The sequence below is a fragment of the Pempheris klunzingeri genome, chromosome 18 (genome assembly GCF_042242105.1).
Source record: "Pempheris klunzingeri isolate RE-2024b chromosome 18, fPemKlu1.hap1, whole genome shotgun sequence".
In the NCBI taxonomy this organism is placed as follows: Eukaryota; Metazoa; Chordata; class Actinopteri; order Acropomatiformes; family Pempheridae; genus Pempheris; species Pempheris klunzingeri.
In genome coordinates this window covers 5,724,341-5,741,969 of record NC_092029.1, presented here as the reverse complement: position 1 = coordinate 5,741,969, position 17,629 = coordinate 5,724,341, and the positions used below count along the sequence as shown (strand labels likewise).

Genomic DNA, 17,629 nt, shown 5'->3' with positions numbered 1-17,629 from the left:
AATGGAAGATATGTTTAAGATATTACATGAAATACAAACGATTTAATTGTTTGAGTGATTTGAAGCTGTGCTCCAAAACATATTGCATGAAGCACAGCAAAAAAATGAATATACATATTGCCATATGTCGCGATTTGGCATCTGGCGTCCTGCTGTGCGAGTTGATGTGAAGGTGGAATCTGGTTTGACTTAGCCATGTGGCAAAAAATAGGCCTACACAAACATGTATTTCAGATGTCTGGTTGTTAAAACCAGATAAAAAGCCGTGGCTATATGAGGAAATAATTTGCTCATAAAATTCATAGATCTTCATACTTGAGTGTTATTCCTTCAAGTGTTTTACGGCTCCCTCTTAAGATAATGAAACAGAAATAAAATCCCATGGGGAAAAGATCCAAGTTTTATTTACAGTCGTTCACATCAGTGTGATTTCTTTTGATGAGATTTGGTCATTTACTGTCAAATTTACTTATTTATCTGTCTAACCTCACACACTCAATTTGAAGTGCACAAAGAACAGCAAATCCTTTATTCTCAGCAGAGATTCCTCACATTTGAATACCTTTGTGGTATGAAAACCATATGATTAAGTACACCGCAGAAATAGAGGAGGCATCAGATTCCATTACCATGTACAACTGCTTAACTCGTGCCTTTTCTTTCCAGCATGCGCAGGATGTGTACAGACCAGTGTTAAAATCTACCCCCAGCCACTGCAAACGGCCCAATTGCCTTGTGATTAACGCACAATAAAAGAATGTGATGGCTTAAAGAAGCAGCAGGAAAAGCTGCCCAGTGAAAGATGGGTGTATGGCGCACTCTATAATTAAGCCAGTCTGCACTTGATGAAAGTAGATCACACTGGCGGGCCATGGCTTCACAGCCAGTTTGTTTTACGACATAATTACAGTCCAAATCAAATGAGAAGATTTAATATTGCACCACGACAAGCATGTGGCCAATGCCAACAATGACACTGACCCCCCTGAGGCAAGGTGTGCATGTGTATGTGTGAGTGTGTGTGGGGGGGGCAGGTCGGGCGTCAGGAAGCCGACAGTGGAGAGGCTTCCCCACCGCGGTAGCTATCCACCTGTGTCTGGGCCCACCTGGGAGGTCTGACACCAGCGGAATTACACTGACAGTGGGACAGAGGGTTGGAAAGAAAGAAAAGAGTGTGTCTGTGAAACAAATGGGAGCGAAGTTGAAGAGGAGCGGGAGGGAGAATGATCTATGAGGAGGGAAAGTTTATCTGGAAGGAATCAATCTAGTAGAGGCAGGCAAGGGAGAGGAAACAGAAAACAAAGGGCTAAGAAATGAAAATATATACAAGTGAGGTTAGGACAGTCAGAGCAAGTGATGACGAGACTGAAAGAAAAGAGAAGGAGCAGACCTCAATATGCAGACAGTGAGGGTGTGGCTGGGGTGCTAAGAAAAATAAATAAATGTTTTTCCTCAACTGTGTCTCCATGGTGAGGTGACGGCCAGTGTTTTGGAGGGCTTGTGCTGTCACCACCCACAAGTTGTTTTAGTGATAAAAGCAGAATCAGTTGGAGGCGAATCAGTGTTAAAGTGAACCACATCATAGTCATGTCCATTCATTCTTCTATACTATTGTTTCCACGGCAAAAGATAAAATAATTGAAACTATGGTAATGCCTAATTGTTAAACAATGGATTTTAGTTTTCTTATAGTTCAGGAACTGTCTGAATTCAAGGGAGGAAATTATAGCAACCATAAGTTGTCCTTTCTGTTTTGTGATTAGTGGCGTTTTGATGCTTGACGACATGGTTGCGCCGTAAACGACCAAAACCTCCCACTGAGTGGCTTCAGTGTTTTTCCTTCCTCTGAAAAAGTCTGCATTTCCTGTCCTTTAGTTACACGCTCGACATGACCACAAAGCCTTTGTTCTTCTGGGTCAGATTCTCCCAGAAGAGAGAATCTTCCCAAGCCACAGCTGTTGAGTGACCACACTGCTCTCTGTCTCCTGACCACCCTTCTAAATTGCTCTCCCTGCTCTCCCTCCATCCATTCCTCCAGCCTTTTTTTCCCCCTTTTTCCCATGAGCAGCCAGCTGCACTGGATTTACTCTGGTCGCTGTGTCGCACGGCGAATCCCAGTCTGCTTGTTGGGCGGACAGCGTCATTTGACTGGGTACTGGTCAGGGCTGGTAGATTAGTAACTGGATATCTACAGAGAGGCCAGTGGGGCCTGAGCCCTGTGATCCAGTGGAAAGTAGGGTCTCTGCGGTGGCCTTGTGGTTCTGTGAGGCCCAGGACGTGAATCTCAATCCCTGCTGACACCCTGTTCCCCGAGGACGTGGTTTTACTCCAAACCATGATTTCTCATCTCCCGCTCCGCGACTCTCTGTCTGTGACTATAGGGCCTCTGCCCAGTGCTTTCTGGTGAAGAGGCTACGGCACCTCGTCACCACTGGCGCTTGAGGCCATTTTTCTCCCACGGAGATGGGCACACAGGAGGGGGCCTTCTCCTACACAAGCTTAAAAGAGAGCGTTTTAACCTCATGTCACATGTGAACTGCACAAGATTAGCTGGTGGCGGAGAAGTGGCCGGAATGGGTCTGTGAGCACACATTTGTGTGGCTTCTGATTATATGGATAGTAGCCCTTTAAAAAAATAGACAGTTAAGTATGGGAATAAGATTCTGCCAAAAGAAGTTGCATAATAAGAAGCTTGAGATCGTAATATAATTGCAATTTTGCAAAATACACAACTTAGCTGTCCAGCATGTCAGTTTGATAAGAAAAATATGAGAAACACCATATGAATTGCATCCTATATTTGTTTTAGATGTATGAAAAGTGAGAAATAAACTTAGCAGAGGGGATCATTTGACATTATCAACTGTAAGCAAATTTTTACTTTTCTTGAACCATTATAACATCTGCAGCCATTAACCATTTGCAGAAAGTCATGCTATTCCAATTGTTATGTCAATAGTTATGCCATTGCTAGGATAAGAGCTGTGGGAATGTCGCATCTTCTCAACATGCGTATTTCTGCTGACCAGAAGACCAGAATCATCAACATGGCACCCAGATGTTAGCCTTCAGGCACAAAAGCGCTCACACACAGTTGGGAAAGTCAGATTAAGATCCCTCCTGCAAACACCAAATCCTCCAAACATAATTTGTCCTTTTGTGTTTGTGGCGGCTTGTTTGATTACTTTCAGAATATTTTGACGTAATAACTATGTTTTCACGCTGAAATGTGCATAATGTTGAGACACTGAGACACTTCATGGGTCGTTGTATGTGGCAAGAGCTGGCAAGCATCGAGAATTCCTCCTGATTTGACTGCCTCACACAAACTCTTGCCTTTATTCACTTCTCCATCTTCACTCCATTGTGTCTCTTTCCTCTCTTCTTCTTACTTTCTCTTTGAGCATTTGCTTGCGCACGCGCGCGCACACACACACACACACACACACACACATACATACATGCACTATTTCTGTTATGTTATCCAATGGCCTGGGGGCTCAAGCGAGGACAGGCTTGACTGTTGTTGGCCTGATATCAAGAAATACCTGATGAGTCCCCACACTCATGCCAGGACTCATTTATGAAGCATGAGAGTGTCAACAGCTACCTTCAGTAATAAAACCTGTGAGTCACATTTTCATTTGTAATGTTTTCGAAGAACAAGGGAGATGTACTAGCAGTCATCGCTGAAGTTACATTTTTTGGGCAATCAATGTGCTGGTTTAGTAGTGCAATGTAAAGTATGATTTGTCAGGTTCTGATCAAAACTCAGCACCTACCATATATCTATGTCTTGTCTTGCCCCAAGAACATTCGGCCAAATAGCTGCAAACTAACAAGATTCTTCTCTGACAACTTGATAGGTATTTCTTGAGTTTCAAACATGAAAACAACTCGGAGGCCTTTAGACATCACACTAGAGCCATTCAACATCCACTGCAGTTTGTATGACTCCACTCCAATGACTGAATGATGCCTAGTGTTGTTTAAAACAACACTGAGGTTTAATATTTTGAATAGAATTTAAAGGGAATTAATTTCCAACATCAATTTAAAAAAGTATTTAATCTCAGAAAACCACCGCAGCTTGATACAAGACAGCATCGATGTGAATGCAGTAGTTTAAAGTTACCATGTATAGTTTTATAACTCTTTCAGACCAAAGCAGGGATGCAGCATGCATGATTTCATGTAGCTTGTCCGCCTCTCCAACATACTCAGACGTGATTGTGGGAGGTGAGTCCTTGTTGTAACATTTAACAAATATAGTGACAGTCACTTTAATTGGTAAGATTTTCATTACCCATAATCCTTATCCTATTTCATCGACTCAGATCTTTTATATGTCAAAGTCATATAATCTGCTGTGTAAAATAAAGCTCTTACACTCTAAATTCTACAATATATAAAAAATGGATATTATGGAAAATGTACTTTTCTGTTTGGTTTGTGTATGTTTTGTATAGTTTTTATAAATGCTATTTGTTTTTAACCCTGGAGAATCCACGGGGTCAAATTTGGCCGCTGTTAATTGCTGCTACCCAAAATGACATAAAAAAAATTGTCAAATTTAACTTAAAAAACCCAGAGTGCCACTTCTGACCCCTGCATAGAGACACTTAGTGGATGAATATTGAACTGACATGAGCCAGAGTGGTAGTGACAAGATGACTGACCACAAACTGTTTTGTTGAGCTGGAAACCTACCCAAACAAAATCGTCTTCTCAGCAAACCAGTGGTTGGTAAAATTGTGTATTTTTTGTTAATCTATTTAGTATTAGCTTGCAGAATGCCTAGAAGTACGTTTTATATTCTTTTTGGATAAATTAGCAACTCTGAGCTAGTTCAAAAAACGATGGGCCAAAAATGACCCTCTGGGTGTATGGGTTAAAAAATGTCGGGTCAAAAATGACCCTTTGGTTCTTTGAGTGACTTTGTAGATGGAGAATGGTGACAGTCCTGTATTTGGCTAAAGCCTTGAAATGAATTCATTTGTATAATATATTTTACTAAGTTACCTCGGTAGTACAGGGCCAGAGACTAATACTTATAATACCTATAACCTATTGAAATCCAGTTCTAACATGCAACAAATAAAGCAAAAAAAACATTGTTAAATGTAGCTGTGTGGTTAACTGATTATTTTCCTAAGTTTAAAATAGTTTGCATTGACAGTGTTTGTTATTGTGATTCTTTGAAATGATACGCCTAAAGCCCAATGGGTCAAATTTGGCCCTAATCCTAAATTAGGGAATAAAGGGTTAAAATTGAAAAAGTGGATATGTTGGTGTTCAGTGAATTTATAGCAGTCATTTAATGCATAGTTCATAATTTTCCAAAGAAGAAAAGGGTTCTTGGGTTCTCCAGGGTTAAATTATACCCCACCGCTGTTGGCTGGCAGTTGGCAGTTAAACAAGGTTTAACGCCCTGAAGCCAACATCCGATTAAGAGTCATATCTGAAGTTACTACCGTTTTTGATGGTTTGTATGCAGTGCCGTTGATGGTGTGGCCATTTCCTATCAGTTTTCAAAGTATCAGTGCTGTTATTTTTGCCCAACCTCTTACAGATATTGTTTTTTGTCTGAACATACGGGGTAATTTACAAAGCATGCGTACAGCTGTAATTCCAGCTGTACACTAAACCTATTATGTACCTATAGATGTTCCAATATGTGTCATTAATCATGGAGGTAGAAGAAAAGGAAGATGAAATAATCAGAATGAGAAGTTGCTTCAATCATAGAGCAATTGCAACATTTATTGAAGTGTTGGCTTTCTTGTATTGATTTTTCAACACATTACAAAAATACATATATGTTCAAAACAGCAGATGTGTACTGTTCTGAAATCACTTTTTTCACAATGATGCACTCCCCCAAAAAAGACCAAGGAAACTATTTTGTACAAAGAGTGTAAGTGAAAGTTGTGAAAAGTGAAATATGAAAATGTATTTAAAATTACAGTTGCAAGTGCCATCACAAGACCTTTAACCAACCATGAGAAAAAAACATAATGTTCATGAATGTCTCATAAAGTTGATTTGGAAAAGCATTCCAGCACAAAGCATTGTATTCCCCTGCCGAAGGTTCTTCCTTTTGGATAATCTCATTCTTCTAATTCTTTTTTTGTTTTAATCCGTTTGTTTTACATCCATGAAGGATAGCTTCACCAAACCAGCAACAGGAAACACATCAAAAACAACAACGAAAAATTAAATAAAAAATTCAACAAAAAAAAAAAAAAAAAGATTGAAGAGAAAAGTCAATAATGGCACCACTCTTGTTAGAAAAAAATAATAATCTGGCATGACTCTGCAATATTACATTTCAAAAATTGTCTTCCCATACAGTGAACAAGTAATCATACAGAAACATATTCATGAAGATAAAATCCCTCCACCAGGATAATCATACAAAACTGCTATGGCATTCAAAAAACATTTGAAAGAACATTGGAGAAAACAATACTTTATTATCATTTTAAACACTTACACAGAGTATTTCATTAATGGCATACTTCAACACTGTAAACATATTGTAAGACTGAATGTCCATGTGTGATTTAGACCTCTGTCAGGGTTCCACTGTTCATCGTTTCAATGTGATATATTTCATAGTTGTGTAGCTCATTTTAGCCCAACTCTGAACTGAGACTTCCTGGAATTAATACACTGTGCATTACAAGAGGATCTTGATTTCTGCACTCATGCGTCAATTAGTAAAGAAGTTGAAAGCAGCTCCTCAGCCGACCTCACTTTTCGTGTTAATTCACTGAAATATATTGAACTACGCGGTAACTGAATAGCTTATGGAGAGCTGCTGTGACCTCAACATCATTTCTTTTCTAAAAGTCACAAAAAGAGGAATTTGCAATCAAGATACGGTAGAATCCTTTTTCTATCAAAACAAAATGGCGCAGATAAAACCTGACGTTGGGCCAAAAAAGCAGGTTGAACTTTCAAGTGAAGACGATTTTGATGATTGAGAATTGCAGTGCTAAAATGATAGATGTACTCTCAATCTCCTTTCATGTGGCTTTGCTGTCTCCCTCCCTCTCATGCTTGCTCTGTCTCACACTGACGGTCCGTTATAAGATGTGGCCAGTAGATGTGCATTTGGGTACAAAAAAAACACACTTGCACATGCTTCCAATTTCATTTGAATGACTCTTCTCCCTGGTCAAGGTCTTGCTCTCTCTCCCTCCATTTCTTTCTCACACTTCTTCATTTCTCTGTTCCAATCTTTCATTTTTACAACGAGAATAGCCCCTACTCAAGGTCGCCCGGCCATCTCCCATTGCAGCTGCACTCAAAATTATCATAGCTCATATAGCTTTTTTTTCCTACCCGATTCATTTCAGGATGAACGATGCAGAAAATAAAAACCCTAATCCCCAAAAGTCACGAACATGCACACTGTCTCAAAATCTGTTACTGGGAGTTAAACCCATATCACTTTGTGAGGCGAATGAACAGGCTTCCTTTTAAAAGCCGCTCTAATGCATGAATCTGAGCTAGTGAACTGTGAAAAGACGCTGTCGGAGAGAGGCTTAGAGCACACTGCAGAGAGAAGAACACACACGCTAACACACACATTGATATGAATTTCATTTGAAACTGTTTTGTAGATCCTAAGGGGACACGGGAAATCAACCTGGGTCAGAGACAGATGCCATGCCAGTCGCGAGAGGGAGATCGAGAATGATTTCGAAAGTGTGACAATTGTTGAAGTAGCTTTAGTTTAACAAATTGCCTTTGAGTAAGCACACATGGGGTGGGGGAGTGTGTGAGATAATCAAGTGGGTCTGATAACGCAATAATGAATGGTGGTTACACTTAGCATATACTGGATGATGCAAGCAGCTGGTCTTCTGATTGTTAAGTTTTAGGCCATCTTTCACGTACAGTTGGGGCTACTTTAACATATCAAAAAAAGAATATATTTACAAACAATAAACAGGACTGTTCTCCTTCTCACATTAATCACAAGTAGTCTTAACTTATTCAACATATTAAATATGGTGGTTTAATCCTACATTGGGAATGTACTGAGCATCAGTTAAGGGTACCTCCATTAAGTGCAACCTTTTTTTTTATGTCCTGACTGAAGCAAGGACAGCAATACAGTAACTGCATTTGGAAATTATTCACATGCCAATATTCAAAAGGACAAATTCCCTGAATAAATTAATAGTAACTTATCAGGTCTCTAAGATAATGTTGGATTTTTTAAATCCAGCATGATGTTTTGTCAGGCTGACATTCAGTGCTTTAGGCCTGCGTGAGGGAATGGATTGTAGTCCGCTGCTGCAGTTAATATAGAAAACAATTATTTTTACTTTTAAAAGCTAACCGCTTCACACAATTTTACTCTCACATGATAATAAGCTTCCTTAAAGGAAAAAAAGAAAATTTGTATTAAGGGTGACTTCTTTCCAGTTATCGCATTTTAGAAAAAAAAAATGTTTTAGCACATTTCAAAACTAACTCCATATGAAATCCCACAAAGATGTACCTGCACATGCCAAATATCATTACAAAAATCCAATAAATACAGAAATTATTGCACAGTAGAAAGGCTCCATGGATTCCTAACTGATAAAATCCTCAGACAGTTTGCCAAGAAACACCAAGTTGGGCATTCCAGACAAGTTCTCATTAAAGTTTCCCTTTGTCTATATTCTCAGGTGGCAGTTTCTGTGACAAGAAAAAAAGATGAACATCAATCAGTCTCATTTTTTTTAAAGAGAAAGATTATCCAGCCAAGCCCCATAGCTGAAGAAGTGGTTATAGGGATTTTGTATGTGTGTGCATGTGTGTGGGTTCTTTTATGTATGTGTGCATGTGTGTGTGAGAGAGCTTGCTTGTGTACACTGTAGGCTATATAACTAATGGTTGCTGGCTTAACCTCTGTCCGCTTGCTCCAGTTTGACCTCACTGGCCATCAAATGTTCGCCATGCCATTTCTTCATGTGTTTCTCCAGCGTGCTGTAGACGCTGAAGGGCATGTGGCAGATGTCGCAGCGATACACCTCCTTCCCAAATTGCCCGTGGGTCTTCATGTGGCGTGTCAGCTTGGAGCTCTGGGCGCAGGCGTAGCTGCACAGGTCACACTTGTAGGGCCGTTCTCCCGTGTGGCTGCGTCGGTGCACCGTCAGGTTGCTGCAGTTCTTGAACACCTTGCCACAGTACTCGCAGGTGTCATTTCTCCTATCCTTAGAGCTCGGGGGCCTGCCGGGTCCAGGTCCCCGCAGGAGGTGAGGAGTGCTGCTGCCACTGCGGCCTGAGGCGCTCCCTCCTTCCATCAGCTCCCCGGGCGGGGTGGAGAAGCGGAGGCTTCCTGTCTCTGAGGACGAGTGCTCGGATGAGGTGGCAAACGGTGACTGACGGGAGTCAGTGAATCCCAAGAAAGGTTCTCTGATGAAATGGCGTGAAGCAGCGTAGCCAGCCAGGAGCTGAGAGTAGACATTCTCTGGAGAGATCAGCGGTATGGTTGGGGGAAGATCCAGCTGCTCCTTCTCTATCTTGATCCTTTTGTTGTTTGAGGGGTTTGGGCTGGTGATGGGAGTGGGCCTACGCTGGAACAGTCCAGGGAAGGAATCCGCTTCAGATACACTGATCCTGCCGTTCATCAGAGGCCTGTGTTCCTCTTGCTCATCTCGCTCCCTGTCCTGCTCCCTCTCATTCTCTTGTTCTCTTTCTGCTTCTCCCCTCTCTCCACCCTCTCCGTTAGGTTGTCTCTCCAAGCTTCTCTTGTTAGGGTTAAGTCTAAGATGATTGTCCAGATGGTTGTATGGGTGCATGATGCCCACCCCGCCACTGTCATTTACTCGATCTCCACCCAGGGATTTCTGCTCAGGAGACCGTCGAGGGCCATTCTCTCTATTCTGGTTGAACTCCTGGGAGTCATCACTTAAGTTGGAATCTGGCCGACTTCCATTTCTCAGTTCGTCCTCCTCTTCCTCTTCCTCCTCCTCTTCTTCCTCCTCTTCCTCCTCCTCCTCCTCATTGTCCATCCCCATCCTTCTTGAATCTTCCTCCCTACTCTTTTCTTCCCCATCGCCTCCCTCTCCTCTATTTCCCTGTTCTGGGGAGCCACTCATGGACCCAGACTTGTTGTGCATATGTGTCTTCATGTGCCTCTTAAGCTTGCTGGCCTGTGAACAGGCATGATCACATAAATGACACTTGTACGGCCTTTCTCCTGTGTGACTGCGTCTGTGGACAATCAGGTTGCTCTGGAACTTGAAAACTTTGCCACAGAACTCACAGGATTTGGATTTCCCCTGTGCCTGGTTCTGACCTTGGGTGTCGGGAGGGCTGGAAGTACCGTGTCCCCCCTGAGACGTGGGTGGCTGTTGGGCATATGAGAGAAATGCTGGGGGCTTGGCGCCAGGCTGAAAAAGCGTGGGACTCAGTAAGCGGTGCATGGGTGGCACACGGTTGGGTGAGAGAGGAGGTGTGGGCCCCCCATTATTGGTCGTGTTGCCTGCCAGTTCCCGCAGACGTCGGGAGAAGTCCATGGAGGGAGGATCCATGGGGGTCATCCGCATCACCCTCTCAAAGGCACTGGGGTGCTGGGACAGCAGCCCCATCTCTTCAGGGCCCAGTCGCTCTAAAGGGGGTCTAGGGGGTGGTGGAGGGCTGACAAAAGGTGGCGTTGCAGGCAGACGGGTCTCCATGTATCCCGGGGGAGGGGGGTGTTCCCTGAGTAGGGGGGCAGCCATGCGGAGAAGGTGGAATGGGTTGTTGGTGTCCCCGAGGAAAGTGGGGAGAGGGGAGCGGGGCAGGGAATCGATGCACGGGGGCGGCGGCAGAGCCATACGAGGAGTGAGGGAGCAGCTGACTGGGTGGTTGTCCAGGTAGATGCGGATGCCATGAGTGTGCTGAGCATGCTGAAGCAGGAACCAAGCGCTGGTGAAGGTCTGCTTACAGGTAGTGCAGATGTAGCTGGATGGCTCATCTTTAACTGTAGGCCAAGAGAAAGAAAATCACCATCAATATTGTAAAAACCAAATGAAAAATGCAAAAAAATATATTCAATAATTTAAACCAGGATATTACTTGACAATGCCTTTATGTTGTTTATTAGCAACTCTTGTGAACGTGTGTGTAGTTTTGAAAAATTAATTGTACAGTTACTACAACTGTTTCTGTCTATGAGGGTCTTCCAGGGGCTTTGTCTGTGTGTGTATGAAATTTGGAGTGTGTGTGTCTACAGGCTAATGCAGATGGCAGGTACTGCCCTAAGGCCACGACACATTATGCTAATTCTAATGTCAGCTAGGCTTTAATATACAGATCCATCTCGTCTACTCTGTCATTTCCATATGGAGACAGGGGAGGCAGCAATGAAAAAAACAAACCAATGTGGAAAAAGGAAATATGGTAAGGGGGGGGGGGGGGGGGGGTGAGATGTGGCATTAGAGAAAAAGAAAGACACACAAAAGGAGAGACAGGAGAGGTGATGGAGATGATGTGTAAACAGTAAAGACCCCTCCGGTCCTAACACAGAATCCACATTAAATAAAGCTCTACGTCACTGGTGTAATAACAAGTACAGTAAAGTGATTTGTTGTGGCTGCAAGCACATACACACACATAAAAACTGTAAGTCACTCATTGACAAATTGCCCCTTTAAATGGCATGACTTAATAATGACAAATGAATCTATCAGTCAATGTGGCACGGCCCTGTCAGCTTGCTTGTGAGTCATAAAAAGAGCCTTGGTTGGGATTCATCTAATTCAACACAGACTAGCAGCGAAGAGGCATTTCCACGGTCTTGTGTTTGCTTGCAAGGCATCTGCATCTACTTTATCATCAGCGGCTACCGCAAGCGGAGTTGGTACGGTGGTCCCATAGCTCAGAGCCCGTAGGGGGAAAACAAAGACGAAGAAGTTACTTTTGCCCAAAAACTTGTGTGATCAAAATAGAGCCCTTAAGATGGCTGACTGCCTCAAAGCCACCCATTGTCGTGGAATGTAAAACACACATGCAGATGCAGATACATGTGCTGCAATATTTTCTTTTCAATTTCCTCCTCTGTCTCACAGCACACCTCAGTACACTCACAGATTCACACACACACACACACACACACACACACACACACACACACTTGTACCGTGCAGAACAGATGAGCGAAAGCTGATGTTGGATCTGTGTCTAGTACAGGAAGCTGATTTGGCGGTGTGATTGGTTTGGCTTTCCCCAGGGGAGACGGGGTCAGAAAAAGTTAATGAGGGGCTCATTTACTGATTCTGTCTGTTTTTCTCTGCTATTAGTGGGGCTCTGGTGTAGCCGTCACTCTCACTGTTTGTGTGGGGTGGGACATGACCTGACTGCCATGAATGTGTGTGTACGAGCGTGTGAGCATGTGTGTGGACATGTATGTGGATGTATTTTTGTGCTATGTCTGTTCATGTGTGTGTGTGTGTGTGTGTGTTTGCGTGTGTGTGTGTGTGTGTGGCGAGTGGCGGGCTGCCTGCCCGTGTTTAGTTTGGCTGGGCTTCACACGGCCGCTTGGCAGCAGCGAGCTGGACAGCTTAACAGCTTGGACGGGGAGAAGAGAGCGAGAGAAGGAAGGGAAGAGGAGGAGGAGAGGGGGTAAGAAGAGAGGTGGAGGGACTTTAAGGGCCAGACGTGCATGGGCTTAACGCACATACACACACGCTCAGTGACACACACATAGAGGGTATTAACATGCCCCCAGGGACCAAGAGGGGTCTATAGACTGGGGAGATGTATAATCTCATCAACACACGAGAATCAATATAAAGTGAAGATGTGAGATTGGGAGAGGGATGGATGGTCTCTCTCTTGATTAATCAAATAGTTTCCTGCTTTTCTTTTATCTGTGTTTTGGCGCACATGGCCTCATCAATACGAGCTACCCAATCATACACCACCACCCCCATAACCTTCCACCCCACCACCACAACAGCAACACATTTGCATCTTGTCATATCTTACACAGCTGTGCCATATGCTGTTAAAGGAAGCGTGGCAGCTAATAGAGTGGCAGCTGATGGCTGCTGCCTAATGACGGCCAAAGACAAATTTCATCAACTTCCCAAACAAGAGATGGGGGGGAGGGGGGCAGAGAGGGGAAAAGAAAAGAGACTGGAGCAGCAAATAACAGACAGACAGACAGATAGATAGATAGATAGAGAGAGAGAGAGAGAGAGAGACAGAGAGAGAGAGAGAGAGAGAGAGAGAGAGAGAGGTATAAGTGGTAAACCCAAACCTACAGGCTGTAAAACCTCCTCTCAGAGAAGTGTAACATCACAGAAGCTACCTGCATGGATACACACATTAAGTCACTCCATTCTGTCCGCTCACACACACTTGCACACATGCTGGGAGAGTGTGAATGGTGTCGCTGCTTAGTGCTCCAGCCAATAAAAGCCTTCATTAAAGAATCACGGTGGGCCGTGTCATGCTTCAGTTTGTGGTAATTACAGTCGTCTGCCTGACACGCATGCAGGGACCCCTCCACTGCTGACCGCCAAGGTCAACTACCAGTTAAAATAGTTACATTCTCCTCTCCACACAGTCACTGATGCTGGACCTAATCGCCCAATTTACTCTGGCACGCCATATGCACACAGACACACACATACTGACACATTCACACACACTGTTCAGTGAATGAGATGAGAGGTTAAATGCAATGGAGTTACAGCAGGATTCTGTGATATAATGTAGCATTATGAACTGAATTTCATTGGTTTTTGTCAATTTGCTAGCAGCAAAACTACTTAGAAATGCTACAGTGTGATGACATTCCCCTTATCAGTTATATTTCTGCAGGGGTGTCCACCCAGACAGACTTTCCCATGAAACAAACAAACACAATACAGACCTGAGACCAGCTTAGGCGGGCAGCTCTTTGTCCTGTGCAACAAAACAAGGGCTAAGGGCCAAGAGGCCTGGAGGAAGTTATTAAAACATTGGCACATGCATGGGGCTGAGGTGGGCCAGTAATAATGCTCTCCCTCTCTCCTGGGTTGGTTTTTTTACTAAACCACCGGGCCAATTAAGCCGGTCTTCAGGGACCAAGATCTGAGCTTTACATCAGATTTTATTCTTTCCAGATTGCCTTTTATAGCCATTATTTTGCCTTAAAAAGTACAAACAAAATGCCAGTGAATGAAGGGGAGCCATGGTATTGACTGTTTGCATATGGCCAGCGTAGAAAAGTTGGTGTGAGCTTGGCGGAGCTGAAGCAGACACCAGGCGTATGGTGCAGACATGTGGATTTGTGTTTAATTTAGGAATTCACATATGCCATCCCTCAAGCCTGAGTTTGATTTACATTTTCGAAGCATGAGCTCCCTCCATTTACACTACACTTACGTTTTGGGGGCTTTATCAGATGCTTTAATCCAGAGGGACTTATAATAAGACCACAGAAGAATAACAAAAATCCACAGGCTCAGCCTTCAACAAGATGGGCAAACTGGAGCTCCTCAGCTGACAGTGAGCAGTGAGTGGATAGTAATGAATGCTCTCTGATGCCAAATTAACTCTCACAAAGCTCAGGGAAAAAAATCATAATTGAAAATAAGTAGCATTTGAACACTAGCCCACCAACTTCTCTGCTGCACTGCATTCATTTGGCATGGACGCTTCAGCAGTAGACAGGCTGGAAAAAAAAAAAAACACATCCAAGGAGCAAAGTTTGGAGTGTGTAGAACAATCGTGCTGTACTGTACTTTAACAGAAGACAGTGCAGGTTCTGGTTGTTAACAAGAAGGTGAGGAGGAGGGAGAGGATGTACTGTAGTAGATGTCACATTGTGTGTGTGTGTGTGTGTGTGTGTGTGTGTGTGTGTGTGTACGCGCACTGCAGCATTCCTGGGGTTCAGGTTCTCTGTACTGCTCCAGCATTCCATCAAGGGCGACAGAACGCCACGGCGACAGATTTGCATACTGAACAAAGCCGCCCGCAGGCTAGGCCACTGGGACACAAACCTGCCCCTGCAACCCCTCCCACACACTCTCGCAACATACACATGTGCACGTGCAGGCACAAGCCCTGGGAGTACGCGTGTGTGCACCTGTCAGGGGTTAGCTGACACCTCTGCTGCTGGCAAAGCAGCTCCTCATTAGCATGGCTGTGATCTAGGGGTTCCCAGGGGTCCCAGCCTCCTCACCTCACCCTGTCCCCCCCCCCCCACACCTCTGCTCCTCTCCTCCTCCTCGCATCTCCCATCCGTCCCTCCTGCTCCTCCTCCTCCTCCTCCTCCTCCTCCAGTGCTCTGCTCCCCTCTGCCCTGATGGCTTGTTTGTCATGAAGAAGGCTAATCAAGAGACACAAGGCCACGCAGATCAGCCCTGTGTGTGTGCACGTGTGTGTTTCACAGGGCAATGGGAGCTTAGACGGTAAACTACGGCCTCGGCGAGCAGTGGCTGACTGTCACACATATTTAGTAAAAGAAAGAGAGAGATGGAGAGACTGAAAGAAGGAAAGAGACTGTGGAGGGTGGCAGTGGCAGGCAGGGGGTAAGGCTCTCACACAGTGTGACTGGCTCCATGCTAACTCAAACCAGCTTCGGCCTGCTAACCATATACATCTGTGTGTGTGTGTGTGTGTGTGTGTGTGTGTGTGTGTGTGTGTGTGTGTGTGTGGGTCTGCAGCCAATATGACCAGCTGAAATGCCTGACAGCCCAAGAGAGGATTTAAAGAAACAGTGCGCCCTAATGTGTTTGCTGGAAAGTGCGCAGGATCGAGAGCCATGCAAAACCTTTCTTCTCTTTCATATCCTAACTATATTTATCTCTTCAGTTTTCTCTCCCCTGTCTTCCCTTTCTCTCACGTAGACACTAAGCACCTGTACACGGTATCTGGGTACTCCACCCTGACCCTCATGCCTCCTGGGATACGGGTCAAATGAACAATAAAAGGGATCAGGTATCTCCAACAACTTGATCACAGGCACGCACACACACATTGAACAGGTCCAGCTGTACAACAATGCATGAGTGGAAGAGGCTCTCATGTAGCACGACCGAGGGAGCACGTTACTGCCATGAGGCAAACTATCCCAGCTAGGGCACAGGGGACGCGCTGTGAAAAATAACTGGAAAGACCTCTCTGTCAGTAAAGAGCTATGGCTTTTGGCTCGGCTTCTAGGACAAAGAGAGAGAAAGAGGGAGGGAGAGAAAGAGAGAGGCAGCGATAGAGATAAAAAAAAAAAGAGAGAATGAAAAGAAAAAGGGAGCTCCATAAAGTACATTAGCTAAGCTCTCTGTGGCATTTCTCTGAGCCTGACTCATCGCCATCAGCTCCTAACTGGTCCCAGCGCCTGTATTTGTGTGCGTTTTTGGGGGTATGTGCACACGCTTGTGGGGTCTGCTGTCTATCATGCGACGCTGACAAATGGATGACACTCAATCGTGCTTGTGGTTGCGAGAAGATGTAAGTGAGAGGAGCAAGATGGAGGAAAGGATGAAAGAAGTGAAGGGAGGGCGGTGGGAGGAAAGGAAAATAAGAAAAAAAGGAAAAAGAGAGCAAAAGAGGAGAAAAGAGAATTGCAGGCATTATGGGAAACAGTAGAAGATTTGCACTTCTTTATCACCAGCATTTCCATTTTCAATAGGATTACACCCACTTTTATCTTTCATTCTATCACCTATCCATTTTACCATGACACAGCAGCAGGGAAAACAGACAATGCCATACAATGAAAAAAGCAGGACCCAATGGCATTATCGCTGCCTAAGCGTGCTAAATTAAAGGATGAATCCATCATTAATAAATAGAGTAAATACAAGAGGAGATATTTTAGGGAGAAGGTCCCCACTGATGCAACAAATGAGAAAGAAAAGAACAAAATGTTTGAATAGATGATGGCATCAAAAGACAAAAACTCAAGCTGCTTTGACAATGAAATGGAGACTGACTTTGTGGACTCACACAATGTTTGTTTGAGGTTTTACATTCAGATGAGCTCCACTCACTTTGTCCAGAAAGTCAATTTCCTATTCACTGGCAGTGAATAGGAAATTGACTTTGACATGTGAGTGACACACAAATTCTGTTTTGTGAGTTTATTAAATTTTTCATTGGCTCAATCATTTTATACAAACAGTGCATAAATTTTTTTTTTTCTTGAATGGTCAACTAAACAGAACTAAATTAAATTAAACAAAAGCATAGCGTTATACATAAAGATGCATCTCATCCTGTGATAAGCAGCAAATTCTGCAGGCTGCATCTTCTGCAGTGACTTGTCACACATTACATCCTCTGTGAACGCATCTGCTTTGCCTCTATGTATGTTTGTGTGTTTGTGTTTGTGTGTGTCAAAAGACAGACACAGACAATATGAGAATAGATGCAAGAACAATAGAAAAACTTGTGCTTCTGTCTGTGTGTATGTGTGTGTGATTTTATGCATGTACTGTATGCATGTACGTGCCCATGCTCGGTGTTTGTATCTGGGGCTACCATTCTGTGACAGGGTGCTATATTCTTTCAGCAGTAGTAATGGTCCCCAGCTGGCTTTTGCCCACTGGAGCCAAGCAGCCAGCCCCACTTAACTAGCAGCCCACAGGAAAATACCACCGTGGCCCTGAATGAAGCACACAAGCCCTTCCAACCCAATCAGCTTGCTATA

General features: G+C 43.9%; 1 protein-coding gene across 3 annotated transcripts in view; it reads right to left on the bottom strand.

The window, feature by feature from the left end:
* Window positions 1-5,755: 5,755 nt before the first annotated feature.
* bcl11bb (BCL11 transcription factor B b) overlaps window positions 5,756-17,629 on the bottom strand; it is a 30,387-nt gene continuing 18,513 nt past the window's right edge. For all 3 annotated transcript variants that reach the window (XM_070849234.1, XM_070849233.1, XM_070849235.1), the window contains one exon: window positions 5,756-10,972. In XM_070849234.1, coding sequence (XP_070705335.1) covers window positions 8,907-10,972 — 2,066 coding nt within the window. In that variant the 3' untranslated portion in view covers window positions 5,756-8,906. The remainder of the gene's footprint in view (window positions 10,973-17,629) is intronic.